Here is a 25,277-nt window from a genome sequence, read left to right as displayed (position 1 = left end):
ACCTGGAGTCCTCTTTGAGGATTCATTTTGAGGGAGTAAAGACATTGACTTTGACCCCCTGCGGTAAAGCTTTCCACTGAGGAACTGCGCTCTGCAAAGGTAAACCTGATGCATCACTACTGGTGATACTCCAGACTCTGCAGATGCTTTATACTTCACATAAGCTTCAAACATCAAAGTTACACAATCGGAGTCAAATCCCTGACCTGGATCTCCTCAGGATTTCTGCAGGGGAGCTTCTTGAGTTCTCATGGGTTCAGAGGTGTCTGCATTTGCGTTTCGCCGCCAACACTGACTCGCATTCTAGGGCTCTAGGGGGATTTATACCCCAGCAAATGAGCTTCCTGCAACTCTGAGACCCTAGAGGGACTAGAAGGATCTATGTCCAATTCTCTCACCCCCTTCATGTGCCACATGGATACTCCTCAGCTAGCCATCCAGCCCCAAACTGGCATAATACATGAGTAGAAAGGCCTGGGGAGCCCATAAAAATTATTATAAAAAATGAGGTATTTTGAGGCAGATAGAGGCTTTTAAAACAAAATTGCAAAATCCAAGATGGTCACCACAGCAGCGTTTTGGCACCAGAAAACGGCCTGGGGGAGCTATATAAAAACTTGTCCCGGCCTACCACTAGACTACCAGAGGGGGGACAGGGGACAGGGCACAGGGTAGGCCTAGTTTCAGGCAGGCAGTGTACACCATTTTGTTTACAATTTTTTTTTCTTGGTTTTTCCTCCTCTACACTAGGTGCATGTTATGGGCAGGTACGTCTTATGGAGCGAAAAATACGGTACTTCCAATTTATTGATGCCCGTTCTTGGTCATTAAAGAGCCTTGAGTGGCTTATAATCCAATAAAATGTCACATATACTGCATAAAATGCATACAAAACTCATACCCATCCCATCATCCAACTTAAACCCTTCTTTCCCTTCTCAGACCAAATAACCACGCTTTAACAAGTTTCCTAAAGCGCAAATAATTTGCTTCTGATTTAACTTCCTCTGGCAGCTTATTGCACAGCTCTGGTACAAAGCGGCAGAAATGACCATACGGTGTCCAAGCTGATCTGACTTAAGTATGACATAAGAATAGCCTTACTGGGTCAGACCAGTGGTCTATCTAGCCCAGTAGTCCATCTTCATAGTGGCCAATCCAGGTCACTAGTACCTTGCAGACACCCAAATAGTAGCAACATTCCATGCCACCGATCCAGGGCAAGCAGAGGCACATCCAACAGTATCTTCTGGGAAAAGTACAAATTTCACTTATGTTCACAAAGCTGAAGAGATCATACTACATATACAGGAACACCTACTACCCTATATCTAGAGTAAACAGCACATATTGTACCTCTGAACTACTGGTAACCAGTGTAATTCTCTCCAGACAGGTGTTACATGATCAAATTTGTTCTTAGCACAGATACCTTTAGCAGCTGTGTTTTGTACCAGCTGAAGCCTTCTTAATTGCTACCCTAGTAAACCTTGATGTGCAGAATTACAGTAATCTATCGGTGATATGATAATTGCATGGTTAGCTATAAGCAAATCTTCATCTCAGCACCCACTCAATGGCTGCACCTTAAGAATCAGTGAAAGTGTCACCCCTCAAACTCATGGCCGGGTGTGCAGATACGGATTTCTACGTATCTGCCTCAATTGCTACCATAAATACAAATTACTGTGCAGTCACTAGAACAGAGAAGAAATGATCCTTAATCTCTGAGCTGTGGAAACACCCTATCCAGCCTGATACTTTTTGTTCCCAGCTAAGGAATCCGAGAAAATGCTCTGCATACTCATTAGGAAAGAGACTGCAAAACATACATTTCCTTGAGTATTTTTGCACATCAACTTATTTATTTATTATTAATTTTACATGTGCTTGGTTTACTGCTATTTCAAGTCAAAGGTGAAGTGGAGTAATTCCCAATATGCAAGTAAACTGAGGGAAAAAAGAGGTGAGAGGGATGGAGGAAGAAAGGAGGAGTGTAGAGAGAAGAAAAAGGAAGCAAGAAATAATAGGAGAGGCAAACAAGGGGAGTCACAGAGAGTGCAAAACCATCATACCTGAATTTTATGGGAAGGTGGGCTGAAAGGACTGCTTTTGACTGCTTTTTGAATTTTACAAAAGAAGGCTGCAGATAGATATTAGGGGGAGAGCATTCTAGTTGTGGACCAAAATAGGAAAATTCAGGATCTCTGGCTATATCTACCTGGAGACAAAAAGTGGGTGGCAGAGAGAGTAGTGAGGCCTGAAAAAAGTAAAGGGAATGGTATGGGGAGTAAAAGAGATAAAACAGAATGGCTAACCCCTCCTTTACAAAGCCATGCTAACGTTTTTAGTGCCTGGCCGCCGCAGTTACAGCTCCAACACTCATAGAATTCCTATGAGCGTCCGAGCTGTCAATGCCATAGGCGCTAAAAACATTAGTGCAGCTTTGCAAAGGATGGGGGTAAATAAGGTGGAGTATTAGTGTGATACATTTGAGGTACTAAGATCTTATGCTTGAGGCAGGCTGAAGAAGGGAGTCAATGTTACTTTTCCAGAACTGGTGATATGGCTGCATTGATATGTGTATCCTATATCAAGTTTCATGATGCAATAAGTGCTCGGTGTGATTTTACACTGTGCAATTTTGGGGCAAAGTCCATTGTATACCAATATAATAACAAAGAGCTTTGAAACTTTTTAAGGGATTGAAGTACTAGCAGAAACTTGAACCGGCTTTTCGTGTGGGTAGAATTTTTCCAGAAAGATATGCACATAGATATGAAAAAAGCCCTCAAATTTTGTATCCCAGGAATGCAGCTAAGCATGCACAGTGTAAAACAATGTGAGCACTCTAAGCCACATTAGGGAAAGCAAGACAGCTGAAGAACATGGGCAAACTGGTTTTCTTATCCATGCTAATGGTTCTGAGATTATTCCCCTTGTGGATATGTCTTCTCATGACAATATACTGTAGCTGCAAGCAGTTCCACTTCAAGCTCATGTCCATCATTACTGTCATCTACATTTTGATCCTTACTTTCCAGTTTTTTTAAATTCACCTTTATTGTCTCTTTCTCTATTCATTTTAAGTATCTTGTCTTCCCATTTTGCTTTTTACCTTCTCTCATGCTTTTTTATCTTTACACCTTCTTATTTTACAGCTTCATTTCTGATTTTACTAAAACCCACTGCATACATGATGCTTTTTCTCTAGTAATCTTTTGCCTTCCTTTTTCTTCCCAGTGGATTTTCTCCCTTGGTGAAATGAATGAGAAGTGCACGGCTCTGTTTAATAACTGCTGGCTAGCAATGCCTAAATCTGCTGCAGTGTGTCTGTTCTGAGTTCTGACTAGAGAATGACATGGTGGCAGTGACTCGTGGCTAGCTGCCGAAATGGTGTGGGGGAAAAAGTGCTCACTGCGGGCACGGGGTTCAAGGCCATCCACCGCCCCGTGGAGCGGTGAATGGCCTTGTCCCCGCAGTTAAGGGAGGGAAGGCGCACGGTCACCGATCGCGTGCGGCCCCCCCCTCCCTACCTACCTACGGTCAAATCTATCTCCCTGCCTCCCCCTTACCTTCACGGCGCTTTCGTAAAACTGAAGCCGGCGAAGCCTTCCTGCAGTCGCACATGTGTGGGCAGAAGCTTCTCCTCTGACACAACTTCCGGTTGTGTCAGAGGAGAAACTTCCGCCCACACACGCATGATTGCAGGCAGGCGGGCTTCACCGGTTTCAGTAACTCCGCCATGAAGGTAAGGGGGAGGGAGGGAGATAGATTTGGCCATAGGGAGGGAAGGAGGGAGAGAGCTGCGCGCGTGCAATCGGTGAGCGCACACCTTCCCTCCCTTAAGTTTCAATTCTTCACTAACGTGCCGCGAAGCTAAGGGGGAGGGAGGGAGATTCTCGGGCCGCTGAAGGGCGGTGAGAGGGAAGGGTGGATGCTGCAGGGACGGGGCGGTGAAGGGGATGGCGGGGACGGGGCGGTGAAGGGGACGATGGTCCGGTGACGGGGTAGTGATGGGGACAGATTTTTTTCCTGTGTCATTCTCTAGTTCTGACCATTCAGGTATTGCTAGCCAGCAGTTATTAAACAGAGCAGTGTACTTCTCATTCATGAAAGTGCTACATCTAAGAATAGGTTCCAGAACACCACCTGCATCTCAGAAACAAGAACAGACTGCAACTTGTGAACATGACTAACAAACAGCTTCTAGTTCAGAGAGCTGCACTTCCTATGATACAGGGTCTGTTCAACTCCAGTGAGCACGATGAATATTTCTTGCCAAACAGCCTGCATGCTGAATCAGCCCACAGGAATAGGCTGAAGGTAGAGGTCTGCACGGGAATGGGGATTGTGGGAATCCCGCGGGTATTGCGGAGGTCCCGCAGGAATCCCCCCCTAACCCACAGGACTCCCACGGGGAACAGAATGCTAGGAATAATAAAGAAGGGGGATCACAAACAGATTGGAGAAGGTTATCATGCCGCTATACCGGGCCATGATGCACCCTCACCTGGAGTACTGTGTATAGCACTGGTCGCCGTACATGAAGAAAGACATGGTACTACTCGAAAGAGTCCAAAGAAGAGCGACTAAGATTGTTAAGGGGTTGGAGGATTAAAGAAACTGGGCCTCTTCTCCCTCGAACAGAGGAGATTGAGAGGGGACATGATCGATAAGGACAGGTGGCCCACCCTCTCCAAGGTAGGGAGAACGAGAGGGCACTCTCTAAAGTTGAAAGGGGATAGATTCCGTACAAACATAAGGAAGTTCTTCACCCAGAGAGTGGTAGAAAATTGGAACGCTCTTCCGGAGTCTGTCATAGGGAAAACATCCCCTCCAGGGATTCAAGACATTCAAGAAGTTAGACACGTTCCTGCTGAACAAGAACGTGCGCTGGTATGGCTAGTCTCAGTTAGGGCACTGGTCTTTGACCAGAGGGTCGCCGCGTGAGCGAACTGCTGGGCATGATGGACCACTGGTCTGACCCAACAGCGGCAATTCTTATGTTCTTATAAGTTCATGTGTATAATAAGAGCAAAGCAGAGAGGGAACACGCTACGCGTTAGAGAGAAGGAGTTGTATGGGGAACTTAATTCTCCCCCATATTGACCACTGCACCTATCTCATACTGACCACAAAGGAAAAGGGCACAGATATGTTATACAAACCTAGCCCAAATGCTTTGTTTAGTCCAGTTTTCACATATTAAATCAAGGCTACCTGTTTAAAAAAAAAAAAAAAGCATCTACAGTACAGCTGTGGACACTGGCAGAGAAGCTGCTTTATATACATTTGCATGTTTTGTATCTCATTACTATTTAACCTGCAGTGGTTAGACATCAAGCTGCATTAGGGCCTTTTAAATTGTTTTAAGAGCATATAATGTGACTTAAAGCCTCAAAGCAGCTAAATAACTCCCACCCTCCTTAGATGGTCAGTGAGTAGTAGAGGTCTCCAGGGATCTGTGCTTTTTAACATCTTTATAAATGACCTGGAAACAGGAATAATGAGTGAGGTCATCAAATTTGCTGACAGCACAGTTATTCAAAATTGCTTGTTGCAGTTTACTGGGCTTTGTTGCATCCTTTCAGCCATCATGCTGTGGCTTTCTTCAGGTGATGCACTTCTAATTTCCCACATCATTCCTGACGGTGCCCCCCCTCAAACTGAATTTATTTTGGTGATACTGTATTTCATTTGCAGTATTGTAGATTGCATGACTGTAATTGATCATATATATGTAATTATACCTTTATGTACCATTCTGTGTCTACAACTGAGGAAGACAGAACATAAGTACGAATGATGCAGTAGTTAAATCTTTGTATTCTTCTCTTTGCACTTTGGTCTCAATAGCTACATAAGTTGTTTTTATTCCCATTCACAGTGCTGCAGCACCATCTGCTGCTCTGTTTGTGTAATACACAGTTTTTCAATCATTGGTTTACCAGTAAAACAGGGCTTCCCAAACCTGTGCTGTGTAGCACTGCTTGAGTGGCCACACTTGCCACACCATAAGCCATGCACAACCAGGAGGAAGGGCATGACGAGCTGCTGAAGTTTATTCTTGTGCAGAAGCTACTTTGTGACAGCAATCAGGTTTGTTCAAAACTTGTAGGCAGAATATTCTGTGTGGTGATCTCAAGATGCTGGAGGAGGGGAGAAAAAGGTAATGGGAGAGGCAGGAAATGAAACCAGGGTGGGAGGAGGATGCCAGGGAAAGCCACTGTGAAAAACAAGATACTGGGCTAGATGAACCTTTGATCTGATCCAGTATGGCAATTATGTTCTCATGAAGTGTCTGAATACTGACATAGAGGGGCATAATCAAAAGAAACGTCTAAGTTTGTTTTTGCCTGAGTCGCAAGTCGTCCAAATTCAGACACAGCTTAAGACACATTTTCGAAAAATACGTCCAAAATATATATTTTTTCAAAATCATCTAACTATAAGTCCAGCCGTCTTATTGTCCAAGCTGCTAAATCGTCCATCTTTATACCACATTTTCGGCCAAATATTCGTCCAAGTCAAAAATGCCTAGAATAAGCCCTGTTGGATGTGGGAGGGGTCAGCAAAGTGATGGACTGGACACCCAGACATGGCACCTGAATAGTGGGGTACCTTACAGGGCACTACTGTGAACTTCACAAAAAGGGTGCCCCATAAACATCTCACTACAGCTCCCTTATAGGTCATAAAACACCCCCAAAATGTACTATACTCACCTGTCTACAACCCCAATAGCCCTTATGGCTGCAGGAGCCACTTATATGGCAGTAGAAAAGGGTTTGGGGGGTTTTTGGGGAGTGCACATGTTTCACCATGAATGCACTGATTACAGTGGCTTATGGGCCTGCGTCCTCTTCTCCATGGGTCCCTAACCCACCCCCAAGATGACTTAAGCCGCCTCAATGCAGCTCTACTAGGCTTTCCTATGACAGGCTGCCAGGTGCTGATGTTCTGGAGGCAGATATTTAAAGTTGTGATTATGATTTTTATGGGGGGGGGTGGTGATCACTGGGGGTAGTGTGTGGGGGTCTGTACTATATGTTTGCAATGCTTATCTGGTCACTTTATATAGGTTTTTGTGACAGACCATGTTTTAAATGGCCTAAGTCACAACGTCCAAGCTTCGTCTAGGCTGTGTTGTAAAACTTTCGGTTATACATTCAGTACGACTAAGTCTAGCACGGCCCACAGCCTGCCCAAATTCCGCCCATGACACTCCTCCTGAAATGCCCCATTTAGTTCTGGTCATTCAGCGGCACTGGGAAGGCCTAGGTTATTTGTAAACACGTCCAAAATCCGGTTCGATTATCAGCACTTGGACGTCTTTCGTTTATGATCGTCCAAGTGCTGACTTAGGCCGTTTTTTGGACATATTTCACTTTCAATTATGAGCCCCATAATGTCCTACTAACTTGGATTGTGAGCCCTTCAGGGGCAGGGAATACCTAGTCTATATTAATGTAACTCACCTTGAGCTACGACTGAAAAAAGGGTGTGAAACAAATTCCAATAAATATAAATAATCTGGCTGATATTCAACGCTATTTAACCCAGTCAGAATGGCTGCTAACTGATTAAATAGCATATTTGTGGCTAACTATGAATATTCAGCAGGAGATAATTGGTTATCTCCACTGAATGTTCATGGCTCATGCCTACCACAAAATGAACCCAGTTAGGTGCTGATATTTAGTACCGGACTGCTTAAATTAACTGGTTAAATCAGACCACATATTGTAAATAGCAGTCCTATCTTTGTCAGGCCTGACTTAACCAGTGAGCCGCTCGCTGTGGTTTAACTGGTTAAGTTTTCAGTGGCCAAACATCTTCCTCCAAATATTCAATGTCCCCCCCCCCACCCCCCCAGAAATGGCCTAGCATTGAATATCCAGGTTTAATGCCGGTGGTGGATAAAGTGCTGCTCATTGCTGGCTGACTATTAGGCAGAATACGTTTGTGAGTTTTCAGTAGTTCTACTGTGGTTTAGCCAGCAGAGGGCTCTCAAATCAAACATATCAAGGGGAAGAAATGTAATAAGAATAAAAGAAATTCTGGCTGCAAATGAATTTTAACAAGGAAGCCAATTTCAGTAAAACATAGCTCACATTTATAGCAGAGCTTAGTGGAAAGGGCTGAGTAATGACAGACACAATCATTCTAGGGAGGATGCGATTCGGAGTGATGCATATATGCATTTTTGAATGTTGTTTATACACGTGCTGAAGTTAGACTGCGCAGCTGCCATTTCCTGAGAGAGATGTCCCCTTTAAGTATCCGAGGTTGTATCTTTTGTTGGAAAGGGTTACTTCCATGCTGGGGAGGACTGTGGGTCAATCATCACTTTGGCTTATATCGGCTCCTCTGTTTTCGCATTGTGTGCTTCTGCTGTGCTTAATAATGGCTGGACTGTAAATTTGCCTATAGGATGCATTCTTGCTGTGTTTTGTGATGGATGTTTATTGAGTTTTACATTTAACATGGGAACACCCAGAAAAGTCTTTTACTTGCAGAGAGTTTCCTAGTCTTAGGGCTCCTTTTACAAAGGTGCGCTAGCAGTTTTAGTGCACGCTTAGCTAGCCGCTACCGCCTCCTTTTAAGCAGGCGGTAATTTTTCGGCCAGCGTGCGCTATAGCGCGTACTAATCTGGTGGGTGCTCTAAAAATGCTAGCACACCTTAGTAAAAGGAGCCCTTAGTCTGTTGTCCCAGGATAGGGGTAGAAGGTTAGGTAGATATGAACATATTTTTGCTACAATTGTATAGCTACTACAGCAGGGTCTGCACAACACAATAAGCATAGCAGCGATCAGCGTTTTTTTTCAAAAACTGACTGTCATTGGCTTGATTAGCCTCCAATGTTCAATGCTGGGCCCTGTATGGCCCCAGCACTGAATATCTGGTGCTAAATGGTGCTGCACTGGCTGCTGGACCTTATGTGGTCCATATATGACAGCTGGGCCCATATAAGACAGTTATGTGGACCCCAGCTGAATATCAGCTGGGACCTACATAACTTTGCAAGGTCATTAGTAGCTCTCTGAGCCCCCTCTGAAATGGCCCCATATTCCAATTTCGTGATCTTAAATACATCCTTCCTCCTCATAATGACTTCCACCTCATCTCAGTAGGCCTCATGGGTATAACACAAAACAACTCAAAAAACACAAATGGAAAACTAAATCAGTAGAATAAAACAATAAATGAATAAAAACTATATAAAAATTACTTCATTAGTACTCACCTTGGAAATACTGTCCATGTCCCCTGAACCTGAAATTGAAAAAACAGATGACACTGAATTTTTCACTTCCTTCATCTGAATCTGTTATTATAGAAGAGAGATTTCAGCGATGTATTGTGACTTTTTTTTTCCAATCTTTTCAAATTTTTTTGAGACAAATGTTAACATATGTTTATCACATACATAGAATATATAACATTATTTAAAACATGACAAACAGTTGCTATGTACAGAAAAGTAAAGAAGAAATTAAACTCTCACATTTCATTAAAACATATTTCTTGAAGCATTACCAAATTTGACAAGAGATGCCCAAGTCTTCACTACTGAGACAACATTATGGGGTAAATATTAAGGCAGCAGCTTTGAGTATTTTTTTAGCCACCAGCAACATTATTCCAAGATATTCAATGCTGGGCCATGTTCAACACAGACAGTGAACAGAAGAGGGAAGGCCCCGGCGGGGAATGCTGCAAAGCAACCCATTCAGAGCGCTGCCGCTGATGCTATGTTTGGAGGTCTCGGACGTATAGTATGACAGTCGCATGGTGGGAGGGTCGGTGGGGTTCTGTTGCACAGAGGGATGGGAGGAAAGGATAGAAAGACGCACAAGGGGATGGGCGAGAGGGGAGGAAAGATGTTGTACATGAGGGAGGGGAAAGGAGAGAGGAAGAATTGGGCAATTGGGGGTGGAGGAGAGGCAGGGAGAGATGATGTCCATGAAAAAAATAAGACATCCCCGAAAATAAGCCCTGCTGCATTTTTTGGACCCCAAATTAATATGACAGTCTTATTTTGGGGGAAAAACAGTACTTAACTAGCTAAGTCAATATTTTGTGTGGCCCAATCTGGCTGCTAAACTTGGCCAGTCAGTGCTGAAATTTGCTGGTTATTGTGCAATATAGCCAGTTAACGTTTAGCCACTAACTGGAAATTTTCAGTGGAGATAAGAACATTAGAATTGCCATACTGGGACAGACCGAAGGTCCATCAAGCCCAGTATCCTATTTCCAGCAGTGGCCAACCCAGGTCCCAAGTACCTAGCTAGATCCTAAGTACTAAACATATTTTATGCTGCTTATCCCAGGAATAAGCAGTGGATTTCCTCATGCCATCTAAATAATGGCCCATGGACTTTTAGGAAATTATCCAAACCTTTTTTAAAGTCCACTAAGCTAACTGATTTCACCACATTCTCTGGCAACAAATTCCAGAGTTTAATTACACTTTATGTGAAGAAATATTTTCTCCAGTTTGTTTTAAATCTACTACTTAGTAGCTTCATCACTTGCCCCCTAGTTCTTGTATTTTTGGAAAGAGTGAACAAGTGATTCACTTCTACCCTTTCCACTCCACTCATCATTTTATAGACCTCTATAAAATACAAAGTTGAAGAGCTCTAGCCACTTTAGCCTTTCCTCATAGAGAAGTCATCCCATCTGTGTTATCATTTTCGTTGCCCTTCTCTGTGCCTTTTCTAATTCCGCTATATCTTTTTTGAGATTCGGCAACCAAAACTGCACAGAGTATTTGAGGTGTGGCCGTACCACAGAGCAATACAAGAGCATTATAACATTTTCATTTTTGTTTTCCATTCCTTTCCTGATAATTCCTAACATTCTATTTGTTTTCTTAAGCTGCCGCAGCACATTCAGCTGAGGGATTCAATATATCCTCAACAATGACACCTAGATTCTTTTCTTGGACAGTGTGTACAATTCTGGAGGCTGCACCTTCAAAAAGATATAAAAAGGATGGAGTCAATCCAGAGGAAGGCTACTAAAATGGAGCATCGTCTTCGTCATGAGGCTATGTCATCCTTGTATCATCCCATGACGACTATGTATGTTCTTGTGTAATTGCGATAGGCTTTCCTATTAAGAATGGAGTTCCTATTTTATTTGTCTTATTTATTAGTCTTATTTATTTTATTGAATTCTGATTTTAGTTTTGTATAATTTTATTATGAGGAGGTGCTGAAAAGTTTTCAGCCCAAGAAGGGAATGATGTGGCGCCATGAAACATACAAGTTAATCCACATAGTCAACTCTAAGTATAACATGCTTGACACATCGTGTCTGAATGTGGGTAATTTAAGTACATAAATTTCCCATTCAAAAAATAAAGCTTGTTAAGACATCCCAATTTTGCAGAAGAGATCTTTTAAAATAGCTGTAAAAAAAATTAATAAATTCAACCATATCTAAGAAACTAGAGCTGATGCGGTCTATTCAATGCAATTTTCTGAATCAGCGCACCAAATAACCCCAGGAACATATCAAAAAACCCAAGGCACCAAGAAAATGTTTTTTTTGTAAACCACATAGTTCAATTATTCATTTGTATAGAATCTATATATACCGTATTTGCCGGCGTATAGGACGACTGGGCGTATAAGACGACCCCCCAACTTTCAGTTAAAAAATAGAGTTTTGTGTTATACTCGCCGTATAAGACGACCCCTTCTTCCGCACACCTTCTCTACCGCCCCGGGTGCAGCACAGCCGGCCAGGTTCCCTTACTTTTGTGGCACTTCCCCGACCGACCGACAACAGCCCCGGTCCGACAAACCTCCCTGCCCTTAACCGCGAATCTAAATTACCTTCTTACAGCTGCTGTAAGAAGGTATTTAGATTCGCGGCTACAGGGCAGGGAGGATTGTCGGACCCAGGCTGTTATCAGTCGGTCGGGGAAGTGCCACAAAAATAAGGGAACCTGGCCGGCTGTGCTGCAACCGGGGCGGGGCGGCCGCCCCTCGAACCGCGAGGCTACTCTCCTTCTCCTTACCTGCCATGCCTGCAGCACAGAGCCGAACGGAAGTCTTCCCGACGTCAGCGCTGACGTCGGAGGGAGGGAGGGCTTTGTTTAAGCCCTCCCTCCCCTCCGACGTCAGCGCTGACGTCGGGAAGACTTCCGTTCGGCTCTGTGCTGCAAGCAGAGAAGGTAGGGAGAAGAAGAGCCGCGCGACTGAGTACATCCAGCCCCGCAAGTAAGGGCATGTAAACTGTACCCGGCGTATAAGACGACCCCCGACTTTGGGGATGATTTTAAGGTACTAAAAAGTCGTCTTATACGCCGGCAAATACGGTATATAAAATCGGAGGTATGTGTGCATGTATGTGTGTATGTGCCGCGATCAAGCAAAAACGGCTTGACCGGTTTGAACGAAACTTGGTATGCAGATCCCTCACTACCTGGGATGATATGTTCTGGGGGTCTCGCGGCCCACCTGCACACGTGGGCGGAGCTACAAACAGAAAATCAGATTTCACCCATTCATGTCAATGGAAAAAATGTAAAAAGCTGCCATTCTCACAGTAATTCAAAAACGGCTTGACCGATTTGAACGAAACTTGGTATGCAGATCCCTACAAACAGAAAATCAGATTTCACCCATTCAAGTCACTGGAAAAAATGTAAAAAGCAGTGGGACCGATTTGAACGAAAATTGGTATGCAGATCCCTCACTACCGGGGGTGATATGTTCTGGGGGTCTCGCGGCCCACATGCACTCGTGGGCGGAGCTACAAACAGAAAATCAGATTTCACCCATTCAAGTCAATGGAAAAAATGTAAAAAGCTGTGGGACCGATTTGAACGAAAATTGGTATGCAGATCCCTCACTATCTGGGGTGATATGTTCTGGGGGTCTCGCGGCCCACCTGCACACATGGGAAGGGTGGGTTCACCTAAGAATGTATATGTTCTTGCTCCTGGAGGTGAAACTAAAAATGTTGTTTATAATCAAGTTTTGTGTTAGTTGTATTGTATTTATTTTGTCAAATATTTCACATTATAATTTGAATATTGTACTTTTTATAAAGCTGTAAAAAAATATTTTCATTCACCACTATAAAGTATCTTTATTTGAATCCATTTATAATTTTATTGCTATAATTAAATACCCGTGCAACGCCGGGGCATCAGCTAGTAGCTGTATAAAATAATTTTAAAACAAATATAAATGCCCACTGTGCTGCCCTTTAGTACAGTGGCTTTGCCACTCATTTTGCCACTCTAAAAACTCTGACTGAATTGGGAATAAGATTAGAGCAGCTTGCTGTACTGGGTCCTCAGAGGGTATGTTGCATTTCCTACGCATGGGTATCTTATTGTGTAGTTTTTAGCAAGCAGATGAAAGAAAAAAAAAAGTGTAAAGAAACAGTCTGTACCAATTTCCATTTTATGAATGTCCCAGTCACAATAAAAATAGATTCCATGATGTCTTCTTTCCAGTAGGTGTGAATGGAATGTGAGAATAAATAAGCAATTTGAGAAAATATAAATTGTAGGAAATTGTCTAATGATCACTGTTTGCATTTGACATTTTTGGAGGGGAAAAGGTGGCAGGGGATTTGTGACAATGATTTCTAAGTGCTGAATGCTAGTCAAAACAGAGGCCTGGCTTCTAACTCATCTGACAAGCTGTCAGGGCTGAAGGAAGGCTGGAGATCAGTGCCTCCCTGACACTAGATAGCGCTCTGTTTCCCATCTCTTCAGTCATGTTTGAGGGATAGATATGCCCTCTTATTTCTTGTCTTGTCCATCTTTGTGTGGCCCTGCTGGGGCCAGTTCAGAGGGCAGGGGTACAAGTAAACAGGAAAGTATCATAGAGAAAGCTAAGATGGAAGACCTGCTAGGTCTTCAGCATTCGCAGGTCATGTCCTACAATCCCACACTCCTGCTAGGGAGTGCAGATCTCAGGGTGAGCAGAGTGAGTTCCCCACCATTGGCAATGTGAAAAGTGTTAATAAGATGTTACCTCCTGCTGCCGCGGAAACAGTCTCATGATAAAAACTGTAAATTTTCAAAGCTCTTATCACAAGACTTGACATGCGGCAAAGGGAGATATTTTATTAAGGCACCTCTTGCTCTCTGAGGGGGAGGTGGCTTGTGGGTGCCACAGTTGAGGTCTGTCAGTGGGTGGAGCCAAGAGGTGGACTGGGCAGGTCTGGGGTATGGCTAGGCAGTATGATGGAGCTGGAGCCATGGCTCAAATTTTCCCTCTTAAAGATTGGGCCTCAATAGAAGATCTGAGACAACACACATGGCTCTATCTGTGGAATTCACAGGGAGTTGCAAGCACAGAGTTATCTAGAATCTTTAGTTATATTTACCTTATCAATAACTTGAATTAAAAATAAAATAATTTGATTCTCTATATAATTTTTATATAACAAATTTCTGAAGATGCTTTCATTTGTATATATAACAACCTATTAAGAAGTGGTTTTTAAAAAAAAAATTTTTTTTCAACCCAATCAGTCAAGCTTGCAACTGCCTGACTTTTCAAATAACATCAGTATCCCGGTGAAAGAATGCAGAATTTTGAAGAACACTGCAGCAAGTGGTATACTCTAAATTGCAAATACATAAAAATATTGTAATGTTTCGAGTTCACATTTTACCTAAAGAGCCGTTCATATGATGTGGTTCCATTCCACTCAGTGCACTCATAGGGCCATCTGAACCTGGCCCCATTGGAAACTGAAAAAAAATAAAGAGCACGGGATCACGGTTAAACATTTATATGGCATACATGCAAATAATGTTAATGACGGAGACAAAGCAAAAGGCTAAGGGGACCTTTTACTAAAGCGTGGTAAGTGCAAAATCTGTGTGGTAACTGGTGGGAGTGCCCCCAACATCTTCCAAAATAGGTACCTTACAGAAAAAGTCTTTACATTGTGGTAAATGCCAAAATTACCATGCATTAAGTGCAAAGTCTGTGCAATAACTGGCTGAAAGCACTCTCAGTATCTTCCCATTCCGAGCCTGCACCAACTTCCTAAATCCAATTGAATTTATAGAAAGAAATTGGACTAGTATTTCCATGGAATTACAATTAAACTAGGACAACAAGCCAAACTTCCTTTAAAAAGACCAATGGGTTATTTCTGGATTACTTACTGTAAATAAAAGGCAATCAATGCATCTGTGTTATCAGCAACAGTGGCGGTATGCACTTTTTGTGCAGTCCATGCTCATTCTCTGCCCATAAATCACCTGTTTCCTGCCCTCTGAATGACACGGTGACAAAATTCATCCTCAACCGTTCCGTGTCATTCTTTAGTGTCTATCTCTACCTCAATCCTTCTACACCAGCATTCTTCAATGCAAGGCTTGAGGGTCAGTGGCTGTGGCCAATCATACTATTATTCTTATCTGAGCAAGGTATAGGATAATGAACCGATTGTGACATCACTGATGAGGTTGACTCTTAGTCATCAGTGGAATGAGGCATTATGAGATCACAATATCTGCTCTGGATACCAGTCTGTCATTCTTTAGTGTCTATCTCTACCTCAGTCATTCTATACCAGCATTCTTCAGTGCAAGGCGTGAAGGTCAGTGGTTGTGCCCATTCATACTCTGATTCTTCCCTCTCTTCTTAAAGAATGACATGGAGATGGTTTCCTGCGGTCATACGTGCAGATAGGAACAGTGATGAATATTGTCTCTATGTAGCTATGAAGTTAGCAGGTGAACTATGCCAACATAATAACAAGTACCATTTCCATGTACTAATAGTTACCATGTGCTGTTTCATGTGGTTAACTCTTTACTGCAATGCACGGTCTGTAGGCATGTGTCATTTACAAAACACTATTTAAATTTACAAATTTTTCAGTCACATTTTGCTGTGCCTCTTTAGTAGATACCATAGAAACATGATGGCAGATAAAGGCCAAATGACCCATCTGGTCTGCCCATCCACAGTAACCATTATCTCTTTCTCTCTCTAAGAGATCCCACATGCCTATCCCAGGCTTTCTTGAATTCAGACACAGTCTCTATCTCCACCACCTCTTCCGGGAGACTGTTCCCTGCATCTACCACCCTTTCCATAAAAAAGTATTTCCTTAGATACTGCACCTCATCACAATACAAACTAGACACACAGTTTCTGGATTCCCAACAGGCAAACTGTGAGAAACTAGGAAAAGCTCTACTGCACTGCAGAGAAGTAGATGCCAGGTTCCAACAGCAGTCAATAGGACTCTATGGGAACCTGGAGCTTTCCAATACAAGGCACTCAGGCCATGATTCTATAAATAATGCCTAATTGCTAAGTATCATTGAGCAGAATTGTCAATCATCTGCTAGGCGCTGTTTATAGAATTGCGTTTAGTGATGCCTAAGTACTCTTAGGCACCAGCAGCTGTTGGATCTTTAGGCACACTGCTAGTTAGGCCAGGGTCCAAAATCCACTGCTAACCACGCCTACTTGCTAGTAGGCACATTGGTGTAGATGTTTACCTTGATGTGGTAGGCGCCTACCAAGTTAGGTCTGTACCATAAGAACATAAGAATTGCCGCTGCTGGGTCAGACCTGTGGTCCATTGTGCCCAGCAGACTGCTCATGCAGCGGCCCCCAAGTCAAAGACCAGTGCTCTAAATGAGTCCAGCCTCACCTGCGTATGTTCCAGTTTATCAGGAACTTGTCCAATTTTGTCTTGAATCCCTGGAGGGTGTTTTCCCCTATAACAGACTCCGGAAGAGTATTCCAGTTTTCTAGAACTCTCTGGGTGAAGAACTTCCTTATGTTTGTATGGAATCTATCACCTTTCAACTTTAGAGAGTGATCTCTTGTTCTCCCTAACTTGGAGAGGGTGAACAATCTGTCTTTATCTGCTAAGTCTATTTCCTTCAATATTTTGAATGTTTCGATCATGTCCCCTCTCAGTCTTCTCTTTTCAAGGGAGAAGAGGCCCAGATTCTCCAATCTCTTACTGTACGGCAACTCCTCCAGCCCCTTAACCATTTTAGTCACTCTTCTCTGGACCCTTTTTAGTAATACCGTGTCCTTCTTCATGTATAGTGACCAGTGCTGAATGCAGTACTCCAGGTGAGGGCGTACCATGGCCCGGTAAAGCGGCATGATAACCTTCTCCAATTGTTCGTAATCCCCTTCTTAATCATTCCTAGCATTCTGTTCACCCTTTTCGCCATCGCCGCGCATTGCGCGGACGGCTTCATCAACTTGTTGATCAGAACTCCCAAGTCTCTTTCCTGGGAGATCTCTCCAAGTACTGCTCCGGACATCCTGTATTCGTGCATAAGATTTTTGTTACCGACATGCATCACTTTACACTTATCCACATTGAACTTCATTTGCCATGTCGATGCCCATTTCTTGAGCTTGATTATGTCACATTGCAGATCTTCGCAATCCCCCTGTGTCTTCACTACTCTGAATAACTTTGTATCATCTGCAAATTTAATCAACTCACTTGTCGTACCAATGTCCAGATCGTTTATAAAATGTTGAAGAGCTCGGCCCAAGCAATGAGCCCTACGGCACCCCACTGATGATGCTCTTCCAATCTGAGTATTGTCCATTTCCCCCACTTTCTGTTTCCTATGCTCCAGCCAGTTTTTAATCCATGTGAATATTTCACCCTCGATTCTATGGCTCGCAATTTTCTGAAGTAGTCGTTCATGTGGAACTTTGTCAAACACATTCTGAAAATCCAGATATACAATGTCGACTAAGTCGCCCTTGTCTATCTGCCTGTTTACTCCCTCAAAGAAGTGCAGCAAATTCATCAAACAAGATCTGCCTTTGCTGAAACCGTGCTGGCTGGTCCTCATCAGACCATGTCCGTCAAAGTGATCAATGATACGGTCCTTTATCAATGCCTCTACCATCTTTCCTGGTACCGAAGTCAGACTCACCGGTCTGTAGTTTCCCGGATCTCCCCATAAACCTTTTTTGAAGATCGGTGTAACATTCGCTACCTTCCAGTCTTCCAGAATCTTTCCCAGTTTGATTGACAGATTGACTATTAGCTGAAGCAGTTGGAGTTAGAAGCCAAATCAAAATCTTTGAATGTTTACTAGGCTTGAGGAGCTAAATCAAACCTCGGAAGTTAATTAGGTGGTTAAATTTAGCTGTGCACATTTGGTGCAGGTCCTGGGGTGGGAATGACTCATACTCAATTTCAGCATTACTGGGTTAGCTTATATGTAGGGATACAGATTTAAAATTCATTGATTATGCCTATGTCTTGACCCAATGAAATTTTCTTCCAACCTCTGATCACTCATTTTTAAGTAAATGCCCTTCAAGCACCCAGTGTACACTCTCCTTCTCCTCAACATTCCCCCATTTGTCAAACCAACTTCCTAGGAATCATTTTCCAATTATTACATCAGCTCTCATGGAAGTAATCAATATTCCTCTCCCAGGGGCAGACTGACCACTGGGATAATAGGGAGGGGCCCTAGAGCCCACAAAAGTAGAGGCCCCATTCTTCCCTAGCTTCCATCTAGTTTAATCCATGACCCTTACTGCCCGGAGTCTCAGATCACTCCCTCCCCTCTCCTCTTCAGCAACTTCCAATGTTTCAATCCACATTTTGGCATTTTCCAGTGGCCCCTTCTCTCTCACCAATGGTTAACAGATCTTTTCTTGGATGCCCCCTACCCCCACCCTGGGCTTTTCTCAGATTTTGTGCAAGTCTCAGTGTAATAGCTGGGTAGCTGGTTATGGGTGGAGGTGTATATGGTATCATCTATTTAACTACTGGGAGCCACAGCTACCTGGGCAAGTTTGTCTTAGTGATCAAGGTTCTGGGGACAAGAGGGGATATATTTTCGAAAAGCCGCTCATCAGTGAAAGAACCACCTACATTTTAGCTCACAGAATTGACGTTAGGATAATTTTCAGAAACAGCTTTTGGGTTATGGCTGAAAATTATCCTAAAGCTCTCTGGCTATGTGGTCTGTTCAGCAACTCTTTGTAAATTTACTTTTATGAATTAAAAAACTGAGCATGATCAGATAAGACTTTGTTTCTATTATCCTAAATTCACCCAGTCCAGGATGTGAAAGTTACCATTCTGGAAAATTATAAAGGGTTTACATGCTATACAGAAGACATAACAAGTCAGTCTTACATTAGGTCTGTTGGGCCCAGGAGGCACTGCGCTCATTAACGTATACATGTTGTCGCCAGAGTTTGTTGAATCTGAAATGCAGCATGATTCAATAAGTTAATATTCCATTCTTTCATATGGCTTCAAAGACATCAGGAATCAAATAAATGCAATTTCTTTTTGTATATTTTTCATGATAAATATTTCTGGAAAACTAATTTTATTAACAAAGGTGTTAAGCATTATTCCATTTCATTTTAGGGACACGTGGATTGTTGCACAATTTGTGGCTTTGTACCTATGTAATGCAATTGTCTTCTTAATCCTGAGAGTGGTTTTCTTATTCATAGAGCTGGTACAGTGCAACAAAACAGAACTGTAGCTTTGGAAGTACATATATGCAAAGCGTAAGCACAGAACCAACTGACATACTGTATATTGCTAACAGAAACACCGTGCCAAGAGTTGAATATCTCCAGATCTACAGCTCAGAAATGTTTCAGAAATGAGGCCTTCATTATGACTCCTGTTTTTTTCACAGTTTTGAAATGAGTGAGTTTGAAAAAGCTAACTATGAAAAATTGAAGAAAATAACAAAGTTTGCATACCTCTGAATATAATATTAGCAAATCTGTACATCTAAAACTATTCACCAGAAATATGATGGTGATCTGAATAAGGCTTCTCCATTCACCAGGGCAGAAAGAGGAGAACCTTGGGGGTTGTGAAACCTTTGGCTACTATCCACAGTACCTACTCCGCCAATGTTATTCTGCCTCAAGGATTCTTGAAGAGGTGTATTCTGGCCCTGACTGGGATATATGGAGAAGGCACTTGAATAATTATGCTTTGCGACTTCAAAAATGTATGGTTCTGAGGCTGATGGAAGGAAAGCAAAGAGGGAGTTTGATCCACCCCTCCTGGGCATAGCTGCTTTAAGGGAATGGGAGCTCTTCAACAGCTGTTTCTCTACCAGGTAGTTATGTCTCCTGGTTATTGAACTGGGGAAAAGATAAATGTTGAAACTATTCTGGGTATAGAGAAGACTACAAGTATTGGAAAAGCAGGGCCTGGTTGTGAGTCCACTTGAGTATAGGTTCCTCCCTCTCTCTACCCCTCCATTGTATTCAATATTTCACTCCCTTCATCCCCTTAGTTCAGCATCTCTTTCCCTTCCCTCTCCTCCTCCTCCCTGCAAGTTCAGTACCTCTCTCCCTCCTCTAAACACTCCTCAAGGATCCAGCACATCTCCCCCTTCCCTTTAGCCCCTTCTCCCATGGGTCCAACATCTCTCCCTTCCCTTTAGCTCCAGCTCTGAGCCACAAATTCAGTACCTCTCCCTTCTCTCCATCTTCCAGCTTTAGATCGAGCACCTCTCTTTTCCCTTCAGCTCCAGTCCCCCCTCCACATCAGTACCTCTCTCCCTTCCCTCCAGCCCCAACCCCCCTCCCAATGGTCTATCAACTCTCTTCCCCCAGCCTAAATCTAGCACCGTCCTTCAGCTCCAGCTCTGAAGACAGCCAGCACCCCCTCCCCCATCGATAGCGGCAGGTGACATCCTTCACCACAGGTCAGCATCTCCTCCCCAGCTCCCCTCGTGCCTAATATCCGAACGAGCCAGCCAAGCCACAGCGAAAAATCTTGAGAAGCCTTCTCTGAGGCCTTCATTTAGCTGAAGAGCCCCTCCTTGATGTAACTTTTGGTTTTGCGAATCCAGAAGATATATAAAGGAGGGACTCGTTGGCAGAAGGAAGGCCTTGGAATAGGCCTCTGAAGATTTGTCATCTGTCAGGTAAAACCGCCAGCATGCTGCAAATCTTCAGAGGCCTGCTCCAGGCTTTCCTTCAGCTGATGAGTCCCTCCTTGATGTAACTTCCTGTTTTGTGAAACCAGAAGTTACATCAAGGAGGGGCTCATCGGCTAAAGGAAGGCGCAGGCTTTTCAAGACTTTTCAACATGGTGCGGCTGACTCGATCGGATAAGCTAGGCACAAGAGGAACTGGTGAGTAGATGCTGAGACGAGGGGATGTCGTTGCGCTGACCCTGGTGAAATTTTTGCCACAGGAACAAGATCATCTACCGCTCTAGCGGGATGGTGGAAGACCTTGTTCCTGTTCCCACTGTAAATTGGCTACATTGTTTCCTGTTTTTGCGTGCTAACCAAGGGAATCCTTCACCGTGTCATTCTCTACATTACATTGTAAAAGAAAACATTCAGAATATGGTTTTCAGCAATCATGAAGAAATGAAGTTCAGATGGTGTACTGCTCCCAAAAAATATATCAGTTTCTGGTAATGTGCATTATGCTGCTGAATACAAGTGAACCCTTTTCATACCTGCTGGACTAGGCATGATAGGCGTTCCTGGTGGTCCACCACTTCCTGGGGGCCCCTGAAAGAAAAATAAATAAAATACTCTTAAGAAAGAAAAATAAATAAAAGAAAATAAACATGGCAATCACAACTACTGAATGCTAAGTCAAAATGCTTAGGATCCCCTGGTGGTTGTTTGGCAAATCTACTAAAGAGCACTTTAATCTAGAACCATCAGTCAAAGCCCTTGGGTAAATGAAACATTACATGCTTTTAGAGAAATGGGAAAATATTAATGCTCAAAGTATGAGAAATAGAGCCTCAGATCCAGAGGCAGTCACAGAGGACACCAAACTGGATTTGGTGTTACTTGTGGAGATACGGTACATAAAGAACCATGATGGGATAGTTTTACCAAGCTAAAACTATTCAGGAAAGAAGGTTAGAAAAAGAGGAGAAGGCATGCTCTATATAAAAGAAATATTAGAACAACTGCAGGGCTTACAAGGTAAGGAGGAGGCGCTGTGGATAATTAGAGAGAGGGAATGGAACCTCTTTCTATATTGGTTTGATACACAGATCTCTTTCACAGGTGGAAATTGCTAGGAATGGAGATATTAATGGATGGTGATTGAGATATTCGTAGAAGCAGGGAGATGCCAGATTCTCTTCAGAAACAACTGTCCTGGTAGTAGAATTCACAAAGAAGGGGACAATACAGTACCTGGTGCTTACAAATATGGAGCATATTAGAGCACAAATGGTGATGATTCATTAAAGGGCAAGAGACTAGACTTTAGTAAATCTAGCCCTTAGTTTTCCTGGAGTTCTCTACTGTACTGGTGTGTCCTCGTAGGGATGTGTTGTTTGCAGGGATGTATATTTGGTTTGAGATTTTTTTCTACTATTATGTCATTATGGGATACAATTTGCAAAGAATGAATATTATTTATGAAGTATGCCAAAGGTGACCATACGTACCGTTTTCAATGGGACTGTTACGTTATTGAACCAACCATCTCATTGTCCCAACCCACCGCTTTGGGATGCCGAAATGTCTCGTTTTCAGGGACAGCATCCCGAAGCTGTGTGCGGGGACAACGGGACCGGCAATCGCTTCCCCTCCCTCTCTCTCTCACTGATTCAAACCCCCGGTGCAACCCCGCTGCTTCTTGCTGCCCAGAAGCCTTCTACTCAACGTTAATTCTGACATCAGAGAGGAAGTTGCAGACCAGCCAGGCAGCGATTGGCTGGCCGGAACTTCCTCTTGGACGCCAGAATTGACATTGGGAAAAAGGTTTCTGGGTGGCAAGAAGAAGGTGCAGCGGCAGAAGACCGTGGGGAGGGGGGGGGGGGGTCGGGTGAATTGGCACGGCCGAGAGGGAAGGAGGGAGGCTGTCAGGCAGTGTCAGCGAACCTGGGGGTGGGTGGGTTGAATTGGGCGCTGGACCTCTTGTCTTCTTACCCAAGGTGGTCTCAGATTTCCAACTTAATCAGACCACTATCCTGCCTGTTTTCTTTCTGAAACCATATTCTCAACCAGCAGATGCCACTCTCCATATATTGGTCTGCAAACCAGCTCTGCTATACTATTTCATGTTATACAACCTTACTGGGAAAATGTATAAAATGGAAAGAGTAATAGCAATACAGCGAGGATATATTAGGAAATTTCAAGATGTGTGGGAGCCATTAACAAAATTTTGTAATGATTAGTTATTACTTTTCTCTTAATTCTTAAAGTTCATTTTTCAGGGGGGATTTTTAAGTATAACATCTTATAGAAAGTAATTATGAAGGGGTGGGAAGGGAGGGAGATAATATTTTATGAATGGTATTATTGCTGAATTTTAAGTGATATTCTCAATGTGCAAATGTGTTTATGTATTACCACACTTATTGTACGTATAAAAATGAATAAAGATTTACAAAAAACAAACAAACAAAAAAAATCTAACCTTACTGGGAAGACTTTTTGGGTTGTTTTTTTTCTCTCCTATAACCCTATCAACCAGGACTTGCAGTCTTTAAACAGACCCTCTCTCATTGAGTGGCAGACTCTACTGATTTTTGTTCTAGGCAGGGTGGAGAATCTTGTCCAGGTCATAGAGGGGAGAATGTGTCGCAGTGGTTAAAATCACAGCCTCAGCACCCTGAGGCTGGCTTTGGCGAGGGAGGGAGGCAGGCTAGCTTCAGGGGAGGGGGTGGGACAAAGGCTGGAAGGCAGTGAGGGGGACATAGGAAGGAGACACTGAGGGCACTAAGGACATAGGAAGGAGGCAGTGGGGGCACTAAGGACATGGGAAGGAAGATGGAAGGGAATAGAAATGGACAATTGTTGGGCCTGAGTGCTGAAAGAAAGAAAGGAAGGATGCACAGTCAGAAGGAAACACAACCAGAGATTCATGAAATCACCAGACAGCAAAGGTAGGAAAAATGATTTTATTTTCAATTTAGTGATCAAAATGTGTCAGTTTTGAGAATTTATATCTGCTTTCTATATTTTGCACTATATTTGTCTATTCTTCTATAGTTACTGAGGCGACATTGCATATTTTAAAGTCATCTGCTTTGACATCTTTGAAAATCCCCCAAATATAAATGATAATTAACATTTTCTCTGCGTATAGTGTGCTTTGTGGTTTTTTTTAATTTTATGGTTACCATTATGAATTAATAAGATATTATGTATACATGAAAAATGAATGGAAGAAATTGGGGGTGGGATTGGGAGGTGGGGCTAGGGTGGGATTGGGGCGGGACTGACAATAGATGTCCCATTTTGATGAAAAAAATAAATGGTTAAGTTAAGTATGCCCCATTCACAAAGTGTGTGCACTCTTTTCCTCAGAGTATTCTGTAAGTTAAATGTAAGTGGGAGGCACACCCATGTTCTACCCTTGCGCTTCCCACATATTGGCCCCCTTTTGCAATTACGCACAATAGCACTTACATGCATCTCTAAAGATAACACTTAGCGCACTTAAATGTGTGAATGTTATTTTTCCCTGCATCTATGCAACCAAGGGGCACGTAAACACAGGCAATAGAATTGCCCTTTTGGAGTGCAAAAGGGAAGTTCAGGGAGTGAAACTGTTTATGGTGAGGACAATTGACCTTTTAATTGATGCGCTGTGGACTACCTCCGTCTGGTTTATACAGTATGTTTGAAGGTGCAGTGTCCATAACTGCACACAGTATACTAAATGAGGTCTCCCCCAGAGATATATACAGTATCACATCCTTTTTCCTGCATGGCCACTTAGGTTTAATACGGTAAGTAGTAACTTCAGTCTTAATGTGTGGCTGAAAATCAGCCTACGATCACCAGCAAAGTTCAAGTTTAAGTTTTAACTTATTGAATCGCTTAATTTAATTTAAAGTCTTAAATAGTGATACTAAAAACTCAAGGGATAACTGAAATTTTCCCTGTGTACCCATAAGAACATAAGAATAGCCTTACTGGGTCAGACCAAAGGTTCCTCAAGCCCAGTAGCCCATTCTCACGGTGGCTAATCCAGGTTACTAGTACCTGGCAAAAACTGAAAGAGTAGTAACATTCCACGCTACCGATCCAGCACAAGCAGTGGCTTCCCCCATGTCTTTCTCAATAACAGACTATGGACTTTTCCTCCAGGAAATTGTCAAAATCTTTCTTAAAACCAGCTACGCTATCCGCTCTTACCACAACCTCTGGCAATGTGTTCCAGAGCATAACCATCCATGTTTCAAGACTGTACATACATCATTAAAACACAACTCACAAAAGTTTATCCCAGACAGGTCTTTGCACTCACAGCACACTGAATTACAAGGAACCAGTCATTCTATT

The 25,277-nt window shown here is 43.0% G+C and overlaps 1 protein-coding gene across 3 annotated transcripts in view; it reads right to left on the bottom strand.

Moving 5' to 3' along the window:
* Window positions 1-25,277, bottom strand: part of SSBP2 (single stranded DNA binding protein 2) — a 584,056-nt gene that overhangs the window by 9,761 nt on the left and 549,018 nt on the right. For all 3 annotated transcript variants that reach the window (XM_033924042.1, XM_033924217.1, XM_033924130.1), the window contains exons 12-15: window positions 21,470-21,524; window positions 19,154-19,224; window positions 14,660-14,738; window positions 9,252-9,280 (exon numbers count right to left, since the gene is read on the bottom strand). In XM_033924042.1, the coding sequence (XP_033779933.1) occupies window positions 9,252-9,280; window positions 14,660-14,738; window positions 19,154-19,224; window positions 21,470-21,524 (234 nt within the window). The remainder of the gene's footprint in view (window positions 1-9,251; window positions 9,281-14,659; window positions 14,739-19,153; window positions 19,225-21,469; window positions 21,525-25,277) is intronic.

The sequence above is a fragment of the Geotrypetes seraphini genome, chromosome 1 (genome assembly GCF_902459505.1).
Source record: "Geotrypetes seraphini chromosome 1, aGeoSer1.1, whole genome shotgun sequence".
NCBI classification, from domain to species: domain Eukaryota; kingdom Metazoa; phylum Chordata; class Amphibia; order Gymnophiona; family Dermophiidae; genus Geotrypetes; species Geotrypetes seraphini.
Note: the sequence above shows the minus strand (reverse complement) of the source record. Positions and strands in the feature narration are given on the sequence as shown.